The sequence below is a fragment of the Protomyctophum bolini genome (genome assembly GCF_963924005.1).
Source record: "Protomyctophum bolini genome assembly, chromosome: 12".
In the NCBI taxonomy this organism is placed as follows: domain Eukaryota; kingdom Metazoa; phylum Chordata; class Actinopteri; order Myctophiformes; family Myctophidae; genus Protomyctophum; species Protomyctophum bolini.
The window spans coordinates 42,819,238-42,834,265 of NC_137873.1; the positions used below are offsets into that span (position 1 = coordinate 42,819,238).

Genomic DNA, 15,028 nt, shown 5'->3' on the forward strand with positions numbered 1-15,028 from the left:
CAATACACAACACGACAATAAACCTGAACCTTGAAGCTTCCTCACGCGACAGTGAGGATAAATTCAAACTGCAATAATAATACTATACATCGCCATACAAACATGTGGCCTTGGGAAGCTTGTCTGTGCTGTGCTGTGCTGTGCACCGTGACTCATAAAGGCACAACATAGGCTACTCGCACAGGCCTGCCTCCCCATGGCTATTGTTGATCTGTTTCAATCGTTCAATCCATAAGGTCACAATGTTGTAACATAATGTTTTTCCTTTTTTTTTTTAAATGTTTTTCCCTCCCCATAGTCATGGCCAAATCTCATGGCCGTGCGTGCGTGCGTGCGTGCGTGCGTGCGTGCGTGCGTGCGTGCGTGCGTGCGTGCGTGCGTGACTGTAAAGTGCCTGTATACAATGCACAACAATAAACCTGAACCTTGAAGCGACAGTGAGGATAAATTCAACCTGCAATAATAAAGTTTTGTGTATTGTATTACAGATACCTACTTTACAGTCAAATGTATATGAATGAATGAACCATTGTAAAGCGCTTTGAGCACTTGGGAAAAGCACTATAAAAATTCAATTCATTATTATTAAATGTATTTTTTGTTTGGCTCCTCAGATATTGTATAGCAGCACAAGTAATGGACATTTAAATAAAAAGGAAAAGAACAAAAAATACACCAATTAAAAAAAGAAAATCAACATAGTTGTATAACGGTTTTCCAGTGTCCTATATATATATCTAATCATTAGATGTTGATCTAATGTAAACTTATTGGGAGCATTTGCCAGTGTCACTGTCTTTGTTCATAACACACTGTCGGGAGGGACGGGGTAGTTAGATTCATAACACACTGTCGGGAGGGACTGGGTAGTTAGATTCATAACACACTGTCGGGTGAGACGGGGTAGTTAGATTCATAACACACTGTCGGGTGAGACGGGGTAGTTAGATTCATAACACACTGTCGGGTGAGACGGGGTAGTTAGATTCATAACACACTGTCGGGTGAGACGGGGTAGTTAGATTCATAACACACTGTCGGGTGAGACGGGGTAGTTAGATTCATAACACACTGTTGGGTGAGACGGGGTAGTTAGATTCATAACACACTGTTGGGTGAGACGGGGTAGTTAGATTTGGGGGCGCTCATCATCTCATTCTCGACAATCTCCCACCCAGTCACGCTGGCCAATCACAATTGGTGTCCTCACATTTGTCTTCAATGTTCGTGTTTACGCACTTCTGTCTTCAATGTTTGTGCTTCCACAGACCCTCAAAGCTGGGCAATAGGAGGGGCTAGCGCCGCTCAAAAATGTACTTTTTAGTACCACTGCCCCACTGTAATCTTTGGCACTATAGACCCCAGTGTGGGGTCCTCTGTGCAGGGGAACAGTGGGACAATGGAAGGAATGCAGACAGATTATGGACGTTAGACTCCAGGTCTTCAAGACGCTGCTTGAATCCGCTTTTCCCTATGATTCATTATTGATTGGGTCGCGTGCAGCCGGGCCCCGCTCCACAGGTGCACCGCGCTGCGTTTCAACGATGTTCTGTTTCGCCTCCAGTGTTTTCGTTCTCCCTGAGCCTGTAGCGACGCATCTCGGTGTGATTATGCCCAAAGCCGTACGCTATAGTGCTGCACAATCAATGAGATCTATATTCAGACACCACATGTGATCTCATTGCTACACTTGAGCCAGAATGGTGCAGCACTAGTCGGCTGTCCAATTCACTTTAGTTACTCTTTATGTTTTAGCTACAAGAGAGAGACTTTAAGGGAAGTTGTATATTTATACAACGCAGTTTCGGGAGAAAAGACCTCCTTCCACTTGACCTTATATAACCACTCCTCCCTCCTTAACAACCACTCCTCCCTCCTCATCAAACTCACCTGCCTTTCATTATCACCCGGCCAATCCCCGGTGCAATCACCACAGTATAAATACACCTGCGATCGGATCTCTCAACTCTCAAGTTGTTTGTTCTGCTCCACGACAGACCAAACATGGGTTGTGAGTATACTGCACTTGTAGATCGGCTATTTTCACTAATTCTTCAAATTCGCCATTCCGCATTCATCTCATTCCGTTTCAATAAACTGTTGATCTTGAGCGAAGGTGTGGTCTCTTCCTAGTGAAGAGAGAGGTTTAAGTCATGCCCTTTGATGTTTTCTGTTTAAAGCCACAGTATAGTTGACTCAATAGGTGCCACATTTTGAATGTAGTAAATAATGTTCAGCAACTGCAGACTATTATTAAATGACAAATATTTTCATGAAAAAGAAGAGAATCGTGATCTCAGTTCTTGTTCGAGGGAAAATCGGGATTCACATTTTAGCAAGAATTGTGCTGCACTACTTACTGTACACACTACTGTAGTATTTGAGTCAACTGATTCCACAGTTACTGTACTGTGTACACCCGCATAGCTTAACCCATTCTGACCTGAGATCAGATTCATACGAGGTTTCCACTGGACACACACTGGTCTGATTAACCCATTCTGACCTGAGATCAGATTCTAAAAATGTCAGTCTTTCTTCGATTTTTCAAAAATAGCTGACCTACAAGCTCGTAGCGCGCCACTCGGTGGCGCGCTATGAGCTTGTAGATCTGCTATTTTTCAATAGCTAAAGCATAACGTGATGCTAACACCAAAATGGGTTCCCGTTCAGAATGGGTTAACCATTTAAAAGCTTTTTCCTTGCCTATAGTTGAACTCATAGCGTTTTGAAGGTTTGGTAATAATGGGGGATGTCAAGACTTAACTTGACGTCGCTTTCAAATGTGTATTTATTTCTCTTTTTTTCCCGTGCAGGGTGGAGAGCGTGACGTATGGCGTTTATAAGCCCTGACGTTTGTATTTGATGTTTTTTTTATCTCGCCCCAAACAGAATGTACAGACGCACCTCCAACATGGTGGGACTCAGCTACCCGCCGTCTGTCATATCCACGCTCAAGGTACGGGCATGCTGTGCGTGATATTCATGAGGATGCACATGCAGTACAGTACAGTACATACACGCAGGAACAACTGGATTCAGGACTCACACACGACACAGGCAACACAGGACTCACAAATACAAGAATGGACAAACTATTACATCAATAATAATAATAACCAGTATTACGCCTTAACCATTCTGACCTGAGATCAGATTCATACGAGGTTTCCACTGGACACACACTGGTCTGATTAACCCATTCTGACCTGAGATCAGATTCTAAAAATGTCAGTCGTTCTTCGATTTTTCAAAAATAGCAGACCTACAAGCTCGTAGCGCGCCACTCGGTGGCGCGCTACGAGCTTGTAGATCTGCTATTTTTCAATAGCTAAAGCACGACATGATGCGATAAAGCAACCGCTAGGGCTGGAGACACTCTACAAGCTGAAACAAGCGTTTAAATTGCTTATTAAATTTAGTCAACCGGTTCCATGTTTTTCAAAGAAGTTGTGGCCGCAGAGGCAACAGTTACTGCCGGTTGTTTTTCCCCCCAGCGAGTTCTACACAAAAATATTAAGCCAATAGCATGTACTACGTACTGTAGTATGTTATCACACTTGTTTATTTTGATAGGCCCTGCGGCTGCCCTATAGGCTATTTATTTGTGAAAGAGAGACAACTAAAGGCATGAGCTAAAATGTTGCTGTAGTCTTTTATATGATCTACTGCAATAATAACAAATTATCAAATATACTTTAGACCTTTATCCTCCGACCTTTACTTTTTGGATACAATGTGCAGAAAAGGGTATAAGGACTGTGTAAAGTGGAAAACACGCGCCGGTTCTGAAACACCCGTGGGACTTCATCTCGGAGCTACAGCGGAGGGAGAGGTCCCATATGGGGCTAGTGATGCAGCAGCTCCTCTGACATAAATACATTTGGTTCAACAGATATATCTATAAATTGTGTATTCATCAGCATAGCTATATGGAAGCTAACAAGATGTTCTCTTAACCCATTCTGAACGGGAACCCGTTTTGGTGTCAGCATCATGTTATGCTTTAGCTATTGAAAAATAGCAGATCTACAAGCTCATAGCGCGCCACCGAGTGGCGCGATACGAGCTTGTAGGTCTGCTATTTTTGAAAAATCGAAGAACGACTGTGACATTTTTAGAATCTGATCTCAGGTCAGAATGGGTTAATCAGACCAGTGTGTGTCCATAGTGGAAACCTCGTATGAATCTGATCTCAGGTCTTTCTCAGGAATGGGTTAACACCTAGCAGAAGCATATTCATGTACAGAATCCCAAAGGCAGCTCCCTTGTGCAACACCGTGTCGTATTTCCATGACACACGACGTGTTCTCCAAGTCTAATAAAAAACGTCCTTCCTGTTTTGTATGTTTTGAAACGCCGTTTTAGAACACATTCTGAGAGCGCAGCCCTCGTGGCTCTCGTGGGATTTAGGAAGATTTCATGGTCAACAGTCAGTTTGGAATGAGCAAATGAGACGGGCGAGGGGTTCAAGGTCAGCTTCAAGGGGAATCTGTAGCGTCCCTAAATGAGGCTCTGCCTTTTTTCCTTTAACCCATTTTGACCTGAGACCAGATTCTACAAAATGTCTTCTAAATCATGACAGCTTTCTGAAAAACCCTATGTTTCTATGTCAGTCCTTTTCTCAAACATTTTCATGTCAAGGACCCCCAAAAATATATGCAATTGGCCGCCGACCCCTGTCTGTTCCAGGGACCTTCTAGAATTTGAGTTAAAAATAGATTTGCTATTTGTCAATAGCTGAAGTATGACATAATGCTACCAAAAGGCGTTCCCGCCCAGAATTGGTTAACCCATTCTGACCTGAGACAGATTCATACGAGGTTTCCACCGGACACACACTGGTCTGATTAACCCATTCTGACCTGAGATCAGATTCTAAAAAAATGTCAGTCGTTCTCAGATTTTTCAAAAATAGCAGACCTACAAGCTCGTAGCGCGCCACTCGGTGGCGCGCTATGAGCTTGTAGATCTGCTATTTTTCAATAGCTAAAGCATAACATGATGCTGACACCAAAATGGGTTCCCGTTCAGAATGGGTTAAAGCCATTAAATAATGAGATTGGCTCCCTTGTCAATCTGAATACCTGCTCACAGACAGACTCCATGGTTTATCTTGTGAAGCTTAAAAAAAAGGGTTTACCTGTCAGTATAAATTAATACTTTGATGACCTGCTTTTTGCGCATTTACATGTAGGCCTTTTGGACTGTATATAGCCTGTATTATTTTATTATTCTTTTATTATTCTGTTTGTGTGTGTGTGTCTGTGTGTGTGTGTGTGTGTGTGTGTGTGTGTGTGTGTGTGTGTGTGTGTGTGTGTGTGTGTGTGTGTGTGTGTGTGTGTGTGTGTGTGTGCGCGCGCGCGCACACTGCTCATTCAGTTGCAGTACATATAGTGAGTTCATGCGAAATGTGTGTTTTTAGTTTTTATGATTGCAAAACCTTTCTTGTTTTAATTCTGTGTCTCCAAACAGCATGTGGACAAGTGGTCCTTTGACGTGTTCACCCTAAACGAGGCCAGCGGGGACCACGCGCTCAAATTCATATTCTACGAGCTGCTCACGAGATACGATCTCATTAACCGATTCAAGGTAAAGTCATTGGGGACTCCTTCTCTCTCTCTCTCTCTACCTCCAAATCTTGTCATGTCGTGTCTCTCATGAGTCATTGGGATATTGGCAAAAAAACGCAAATATACTCGCTTCCACTTCATTATGCCTATTCTCGGTCCGACACGATTCCATCCTCTCTTAACCCATTCTGACCTGAGATCAGATTCATACGAGGTTTCCACGGGACACACACTGGTCTGATTAACCCATTCTGACCTGAGATCAGATTCTAAAAATGTCAGTCGTTCTTCGAATTTTTCAAAAAATAGCAGACCTACAAGCTCGTATCGCGCCACTCGGTGGCGCGATACGAGCTTGTAGATCTGCTATTTTTCAATAGGTAAAGCATAACATGATGCTAACACCAAAATGGGTGCCCGGTCAGAATGGGTTAAGTGTCAGATTGATATTCATCAGCGTCTCTGCACAGATATTGCGAGATAGAGACAGGGAAATAGGGCTGTCGTCACAGTTGGCCACACTCTGTCTCAACGGGTCATCGCTCAGCAAAAACAAAGCTGGGGCTACTTCACGCTGGAGTGGACTATTGTTACAGAACCCATTGTCTAGGGGTTAAAAGGCAATGCAGCATATGAAGGAGAAACGGAAACCAAGGTCAAATGCGAGAATTTATTCACAAATAATGTTGAATAATAAAGATAATCAAGAAAAGTGTACAATAAATGGCTCCTAACTAAAAAAGAAAAGACAATAAACTTAATTATTCCTTTCCGAGGGGAAATAGTGTCCAACTTTACAAATAAGGCAAAACAGTTAGTTAACGCAGTATAGTACGACGGATGGGGGAAAGACCCTGGAAGATGTTTCCCCAGTGACTGTCTGGGGGAGAATGAGCTTACTGTAGTAGTGTGAGAGCTACGGCCGTTAGCTCCTTCACGTGACTGTCAGCCAATAGGGGAGGTTGATCAGTTCAATTCTTACGTACATTCTCTGGAAAATATCGTGTCCGGGGGAAATTACATTTGACGGATGTTCCGGAGGATATATCCGCCGATAGCTTTCTCTGACTTACGTTGTGAACAGGCTTTTCTTTACGCAGATGAGTAAGCCTGGGACAGAGTCTAGGGTTCATACCATAACTGCTGCTCGTATATATATATATATATATATATATATATATATATTAGAAGACATCGAAGATAATTCCATACATATATACTATACCAACGAGTAAGACGCGCAAACGCGGGAAGCGAACGCAGCTCGTACATATTTGGGTTTTGGACGTATAGCTGCTTTGGGGACTCCTTATATGGTGCCCCTTTTGTGCCCATATATGGAGCTGAGTGGACCTGGCCCCTTTTGTGCCCATATATGGAGCTGAGTGATTGCTGATGCAACACACTCCATATTTGGATAGCGGGACAGACAGACAGACAGACAGACAGACACACAGACATGATCTGCTAGGTCTCATAGTAAGTGCTCTTCGCAATAATTTCACCATATAAATATATATATAATAGCAATAAACATAGATATTTATAATCCAAAATAACACGCATAACTCATAATTAATCATAAACACACATGACCATAGTGTTGACAGGACGGAAGCTGAGGAAGACATCGCCGTGAACAGCACGAGTAATGAACTGAAACCTGCACTGCTTCTTCGTAACGAAGAGGCTTAGATGAATCGATCGTGATTCACGAGTAGTTTATGGAAAATAATGATCTACACGGATTCCTGCTGAGCTGTGCATGTGTTGACATTTTGACAGTACTGTAGTGTACATGCATGATAACCAATCACAATCGGAAAATGTCAAACATCGCGTCCCCCTCCAACGGAAAGAAAGGGGCATAAGAAATGTGAAATCATAACAAATATGTTTTATCGAAGAAAAGGCGGCGATCCGAGCACTCAAAAAGGTATAGACATTTTTCTAACACATGATAAATATTTAATCAAGATACTCTTAGCATCAAGTAAAAAAGCAATCACACGACGCTGGTACCAACAGGACCCACCAACGAAAGATCAATGGATGGACATTATTGAGGAACTGTATTCTATGGAAAAACTAACATTCATACTGAGACTACAAGAGGATAAATTCTATAAAAAATGGGAAAAGTAGAATCTCTTATCTCAGCCTAGCGATATTGCAATAGAATTTCATTGAATGTTTATTGTAATATGAAAAATGCAGCCTTTTTTCTTTTACTTTTTGTCCTTTTTCTTTTCTTTTTCTTTCCCGTATTGTCTTGTTAGTTGTTTTTTTGTTTGTGTCTGTTCTTCCTCCAATAAAAATTAAGTGAAAAAAAAAAAATGTATAGAAATGAGGAGAGGGTGGATACAAAATCAAGGTACTCTATTAGAAAAGTTTAAAAAGCCAACATGTTTCGACTCTCGAAGGAGTCTACATCAGGGCAGGTAGAAGGTTTTATTAATATGTTTTATTGTAATTTTAACCGGATAATTTAACTTTTGTTTCTCTCTCTCTCTGTGACGCTCTTTCACGCCATCTTAACTGACATCTTAATTGACGTTGCCACTGTGCTTTAGATCCCCATCTCTGCGGTGGTGTCGTTCGTGGAGGCTCTTGAAGTGGGCTACAGCAAACACAAGAACCCGTACCACAACCTGATCCACGCGGCAGACGTCACGCAGACCGTCCACTACCTGCTGCTCAAGACGGGCATGGTGGTGAGGCGCGCACGCACACACACGCACGCACGCGCACACGCACACGCACGCACACACACACACACACGCACACGCACACGCACACGCACACACACACACACACACACACACACACCTTCTCCTTCTTCTTCTTCTCCTCCTCCTCCTCCTCCTCCTTCTTCTTCTTCTTCTCCTCCTCCTCCTTCTTCTTCTTCTCCTTCTTCTTCTCCTCCTCCTCCTTCTTCTCTTCCTCCTCCTCCTCCTCCTCGAGAATCCACAAGGGATCCTTTTTTGGGGGGGGTAAACAGAGATACAGTGATATCCAAGGAAAATCACAGTCATGTTGGAGAAGAATATCGACGCACGTTTCTGGCAATGGGCCTATGGTGCTTATGGTGACAATCATCATGTCAGTAACACCTTTAGACATTTTCCAATATATAAATATAAACCTTTCACATTTTGCACATTTTTGCACTAGATCTGAGGGTATACAGTTGGCCTCACACTAAAACATAATTTAGATTATGGTGAGTTAGTTCTCACACGGTGAGGTTTTGCCCGCCATGTGTACGAACGACGGTTCGTCAGCGCCTGCAGTGGCTCCGTGAGCGTCTCCAGATATCTGGCATGTTTCATCTGTCGCTGTCTGTCGGCGACTGGAGATCATGCAGCGTGAAATGTGTTGAGAGCAGATACTGTACATACTGTACAGCCGTTGAGAATACAGGACAGGTGTCTGTCTGTCCGTCCGTCCGTCCGTCCGTCCGTCCGTCCGTCCGTCCGTCCGTCCGTCCGTCCGTCCTTGGCATCAGCGGAACAAGTCCCACGTCAGGCCATCAAGGAGCTATCCAGACTGGCAGAGTGGAGCAGCCAGTGGCTCATGGCTGAAAAGGAAAGACCCTATAGCTGGTCTCCGGAATAAGCAGGCTTGGCAGATGCAGAGGGGGGGTGCTTCTGGGACACCAGAATGCACTGCTGAGCCTACTGGTAGACGTGGGGTTAAATCAGTGAACGTTGGTGAAAGTAGGACCCCACTTGACAACCCCTGTGAAGTGTCTGTTCAGCTGTCTCGACGTCACAGTCTTCCATCCTTACGTATGCGATCGTATGGCTCAGGGAGTAGGACGCCCCTGCCTTGCAGAGTCCCTCGGCACTTTGGACTTATCATCATGTCCTGTGTTTTCGAATTCAACGAAAAAGCATACTTTTTATTCTCCCCTGAGGGAAATTACTGTTGCTCATATATGGAAAACAAATATGACGGACAATAAGTAATACATTTATTAGTTATAAAAATAAAATTAAAGTAAAATAAAACAATATACCGCTATAGTTGCACGAGAGAGTCACAGAGTAGAGTCGCTGCTTCTTCGCATGGAAAGGAGCCAGCTTAGGTGGTTCAGGGCATCTGGTTAGGATGCCTCTCGGACGTCTCCCTAGGGAGGTCCTCGAGCCACGTCCCACTGGGAGGAGACCCCGGGGCAGACCAAGGACCACGTCCCACTGGGAGGAGACCCCGGGGCAGACCAAGGATCACGTCCCACTGGGAGGAGACCCCGGGGCAGACCAAGGACCACGTCCCACTGGGAGGAGACCCCGGGGCAGACCAAGGACCACGTCCCACTGGGAGGAGACCCCGGGGCAGACCAAGGACCACGTCCCACTGGGAGGAGACCCCAGGGCAGACCAAGGACCACGTCCCACTGGGAGGAGACCCCGGGGCAGACCAAGGATCACGTCCCACTGGGAGGAGACCCTCGGGGCAGACCAAGGATCACGTCCCACTGGGAGGAGACCCCGGGGCAGACCAAGGACCACGTCCCACTGGGAGGAGACCCCGGGGCAGGCCAAGGACCACGTCCCACTGGGAGGAGACCCCCGGGGGGCAGACCGAGGCGCAGTTGGAGGAAACACATCGACTCACTGGCCTTTGTAACGCCTCGGGATCCCCCCAGGAAGAAGTCACTAATGTTGCTCTGGAGAGGGCAGTTCTCTGGAGCTCTTTGGTGGAGCTGTTGCCCCCGCGACCCGACTACGGATAAGCGGTTAAAGATGGATGGAACTAATCTCGCTTTTTGTCAGGTCATTTTCATTAGGGATCTTCTCTGATGCCATGCTGCCTGCAATGTTCCCAAACGAGTCCGCCTCGTCTGGGTTCAACACAGTCCCAGCAGGCCGGCCAGGCGGCCAGCCATGCCCCCAGTGGCTTTATTTAGTCACCCTAGTAATACGACGGCTGTGACAGCTGTCGACGCGTTGCATTTCAGCTGGGCGCGTTGGAGAGTGTTAGCGCCGGAGCCCCGAGGCACCATGGGGAGAACAGAAGAACTTCATCACACACACACACACACACACACACACACACGCTGGCTCCTCCAGACAGTACATCACCAGTAAATCACCAGCAGGTCATTCATTCATATAAAGTAAGGCTTGCACTGCAGGGTAATATGCTGGAGGGGATGGATCAGCCATCTTTCACCCTGCTCTTAATGACACATGCACATGCGCATGCACATGCACACACAGTGTATACTGTATGTGAGTTAAATCAACTGCACGACACATGGTGAATGGACTGCATTAATATAGCACTTCTATCCAAATGGCTTTACAACGTGCTTCACATTCACCCATTCACACACCGACGGCGGAGGAAACCATGCAAGGCACCAACCCGCTCATCTGGATCCTAACCAGATGCCCGAACCACCTGAGCTCATGGCTCCTTTCCAGGCGAAGGAGCAGCCGTTCTACTCCGAGTCTCTCTCGTGTGACTGAACTTCTCACCCTATATCCAGAGCCGGACTAACAATGGAACTAGGTGGAGCTTAAGCGCCAGGGCCCGAAGCTTGCAGGGCCCGGTACGAGACTATAGCGGTACAGCTGAAAAATATAACGCAACATAGGAACCCCCGCTAGTGTTTTTGGTCTTCGTCTGAGATTTTCTGTAGCAGTTTTCTGGATGGGGGGGGGGGGGGGGGGGGGTTCCCGAGTTCCCGAGTTCCCGAGTTCCCGAGTTCCCGAGTTCCCGACGGCTGCGTGTCGCTTCCACCTCTGACAGAGGGGAAACAAATAAGCGACGCCGTCAGAAGCCCCCTCGCCCAGGAAGGCCCCCTCACTCAGATCTCAGACGGACCAAGTTGCGACAATAACATACAGCCTATGTAAAGAGGAATATAAACAAGACCTTGGCGCAAAACTTCATATTTACCCTGCTCTAATACAACAAAAGTGTGTTCTTACATCCTCCATTTCACGATTTCAGCACTCGTGAGTAAACTAATTTAATTGCCATTATGAAAGTTTTCAGTGACGTTGGACCCGCAGGTTGCATTGTCGTCAATAATTAATCTGTCTTTAAAACGTTCTAATGTTAATATAGCATATTGGCATTGTCTGTTGGTGGTCTGGTGGTATGTTATATGGACCATGTAACAACATGGTCAACAGCACTGTTTGCAAATGTAGCTACATTTGTTGGCCACAAAGACAATTTAGACAAAACATGCTGCTGCCTGCTAATGGAGCTTGTAGATAAAGGCTAATTATTTTTCGGGGAAATTGCAGATAGTTTAGCAGACTGAAGTTGGAAAGGCTGTGCCCAGTGCGGCAGTGCCTGATGTGTCTTGTGTGTCTGCGGGCAGCGCAGGCAGTAGTGGATATGCGCTAACGCATGCATGTTAATTAATTAATTAATTAATTGGCTGAATCAGTAGGGGCCTTTTGATTTGGTGAAGCACCAGGGCCTTGAGAGGGGTTAATCCGTCACTGCCTATATCTCTACGCTTGTATTCACGACCTTATTCTTTCGGTCATGACCCACACTTCATGACCATATGTGAGAGTAGGAACACTTCATGACCATATAAGGTGAGAGTAGGAACACTTCATGACCATAGGTGAGAGTAGGAACGTAGATTGCTCGGTAGACAGAGAGCTTTGCCTTCTGGCTCAACTCTCTTTTCGTCACAACAGTGAACGGTTCAGCGACTGCAATACCGCCCCCTGCTGCTCCGATTCTCCGGCTGATCTCCCTCTCCGTCCGTGTGTGCAAAATTTGCCACTGTTTTATTTTATTTAAACGTGTGGCTTATTCCCTGGCCTGGGTTTATTGTTGTGATATTGGTCAGTTTGATTGAGCATCGAACTTTGTTATTGCAATGTAATGTTAAAGGGACACTTCACCCTTTTTGCAAAAAAATATATGTTAATGACGTTTAGGAGCTTTAGAACACTTTCCTGGGGGTCTTTATGTGTGTAATATGTGGTTTTAGATATTTTAGATTGTAGCAGTGAGCCCGGTGTCTCTGATGTCATGGACACTGAGCTCACTTCCTTCCTGGACTACATCTTACTACTACTTACATCATACTTCAGTAAGACAGCTCTCCCCCCTATCCACAAGGAGGAGCAGTGCACCAAAGAATTATGGGAATTGTAGTCCAGGAAGGTATAGTGAGACCAGTGTCCATGACATCAGAGACAACAGGCTCACTGCTACAATCTAAAATATCTAAAACCACATATTACACACATAAATACCCCCAGGAAAGTGTTCTAAAGCTTCTAAACGTCATTAACATATTTTTGTTTGCAAAAAGGGTGAAGTGTCCCTTTTATTGGTTGCAGGCTAGGCCTGCAGGCTGGGCCATGCCTCTTTGACAGCCTTAAGCCAAATTCCAATACCCCAAATCTCGGCCACTCGCTCACTCACACTCGCTCACTCCAGCATGGTGGTGTCACGGTGAAATTGTGACCTGCTGAAATAATGTGAAAATCTTGCAGACATCACATAATGTCAGTGTCCGAATGAAAATCGTTGCAGTTTGTTCATTAGCAAAGTTCAACCTATAGCGGTATTCAGGCCACATATTTAAAGACCTCCATGTAGTTGTGTGAAGTCCACAAGATGGTAACATATTTCGGCAGGTCACCAATTTCACCATGCTGTAGTGACCGAGTGGGAGTGAGCGAGTGGCTGAGATTTTGGGTATTGGAATTTGGCTTTGGCCTCTGCTTTGCCTTTGGTTCATGATTCATGCCTATAAGACATTAAGAAAGCACTCGATCTCCCTGCCTTGCACACACCGCCCCTCTCAATTAAAAAGTCACGGTTTGACAGGGCAGCAGATTACAGAGGCCCTAACCTATAATGTGGAATGCAAGAAACTGTCATGTCTACAATTCTATATTCACCTCATCATTCATGATCAAAAAGAAAAAGGCTGCGAGCAAGCAGAGGAAAACTGAGCTGAATGAAAGTGATGATCATAGACTTTATTTCCACCCTGTTTCTTCCCATTCATGCCCAACATTATAATGTATTTCTATACACTCTTTATATAATGTTTTCCACTACTTTCACGATGCCGCATACTCTTCCTGTAAACTCTACCACATTCCTGTTCCTATACAGTGATCACCTTCTTATTCGTACTCCATTCTGTACCCCAATTGTGTTACCAGCCCTGTGTGTAATGTCAGGCACAATTTATTTACAACCACCATCTATACCTCCTCCTCCCCTCCCTCCCCCTCTCCCCTCTCCTCACACCCTCTCCCTCTCCCTCTCCCTCTCCCTCTCCCTCTCCCTCTCCCTCTCCCTCTCCCTCTCTCCCCTCTCCCTCACCCTCTCCCTCTCCTCCCCTCCCTCTCCCTCTCCCTCTCCCTCACCTCTCCCTCTCCCTCTCCCCCTCTCCCTCTCCCTCTCCCTCTCCCACTCCCTCTCCCTCTCCCTCCCCCTCTCTCCCTCTCCCTCTCTCCCTCTCTCCCTCTCACCCTCTCCCTCTCCTCTCTCCCCCTCTCCCTCACCTCTCCCTCTCCCTCTCCCTCTCCTCCCTCTCCCTCTCCCCTCCTCTCCTCTCCCCTCTCCCCTCTCCTCCCTCCCCCGCTCCCCCTCTCCCTCTCCCTCTCCCACTCCCTCTCCCTCTCCCTCTCCCTCTCCCTCTCCCTCTCCCTCTCCCTCCCTCTCCCTCTCCCTCTCCCTCTCTCTCTCTCTCTCTCTCTCAGCATTGGTTGACTGAGCTGGAGATCTTCGCCATGATCTTCGCGGCTGCAGTGCACGACTACGAGCACACGGGGACCACAAACAACTTCCACATTCAGACGAGGTAATGGATCATAAAATAAAAAAAATTCAGGTAATGGATCATAAAATAAAAAATTGCATGCCACAGACCAGCCTATAATCAATGTGTTCGTGCAGTTGTTCTGGGGGCAGGCAGCCAGCCAGCCATATTAACTTCCAGATAGCCTGCAGTGCAGGGTTATAAATTAACTTCAAACTCAACGGCTCCTTCAAAACAAAACTAATGGAGTCATTTTGTTGATTACTGGACCTTGAGTGAAGCTATGGGTAGCTATGGGTCCTACTACTGCTGTGATGAAGGTACATGGCTGTGAGGTGAGGTGGGCGTATATCTCCTGGTTGGTTGAGTACAGAGAAAAAGTGACAGTGGGTTTGAGGACATGGAGGTGAGAGTCGAGTCGGAGGTCTAAGGCCTGGACGGGGGGGTGTCGTTCCCAAATGATCAGTTTGCTTCGCTTGAGAGTGAAGTTGAAAGATCTGGGTGAGTAAGTAATGGAGCTGTGGAGGATTGGGTGACAGAAATAGGCCTCGGTAGGATGAGGAGGAGGATGAGGTGACTTACGGACAGTGGTCTGCGTGGGAACATGAATTTGAGTGTAGCGTATCTGCCGCCAGGGTTTGGTAACCCGATTGTAGAGTGAGCAAACCTTGGAGGACTGGGTCAGCCA

At 45.9% G+C, this 15,028-nt stretch overlaps 1 protein-coding gene across 1 annotated transcript in view; it reads left to right on the forward strand.

Moving 5' to 3' along the window:
• The window catches only part of LOC308325184 (uncharacterized protein), a gene marked incomplete at its 5' end in the record, with an annotated part of 279,818 nt that overhangs the window by 97,667 nt on the left and 167,123 nt on the right, over positions 1 to 15,028 (forward strand). The window contains 4 exons of the mRNA XM_080777607.1: positions 2,893 to 2,959; positions 5,476 to 5,592; positions 8,147 to 8,287; positions 14,282 to 14,382. Of these exons, the coding sequence (XP_080633733.1) occupies positions 2,893 to 2,959; positions 5,476 to 5,592; positions 8,147 to 8,287; positions 14,282 to 14,382 (426 nt within the window). The remainder of the gene's footprint in view (positions 1 to 2,892; positions 2,960 to 5,475; positions 5,593 to 8,146; positions 8,288 to 14,281; positions 14,383 to 15,028) is intronic.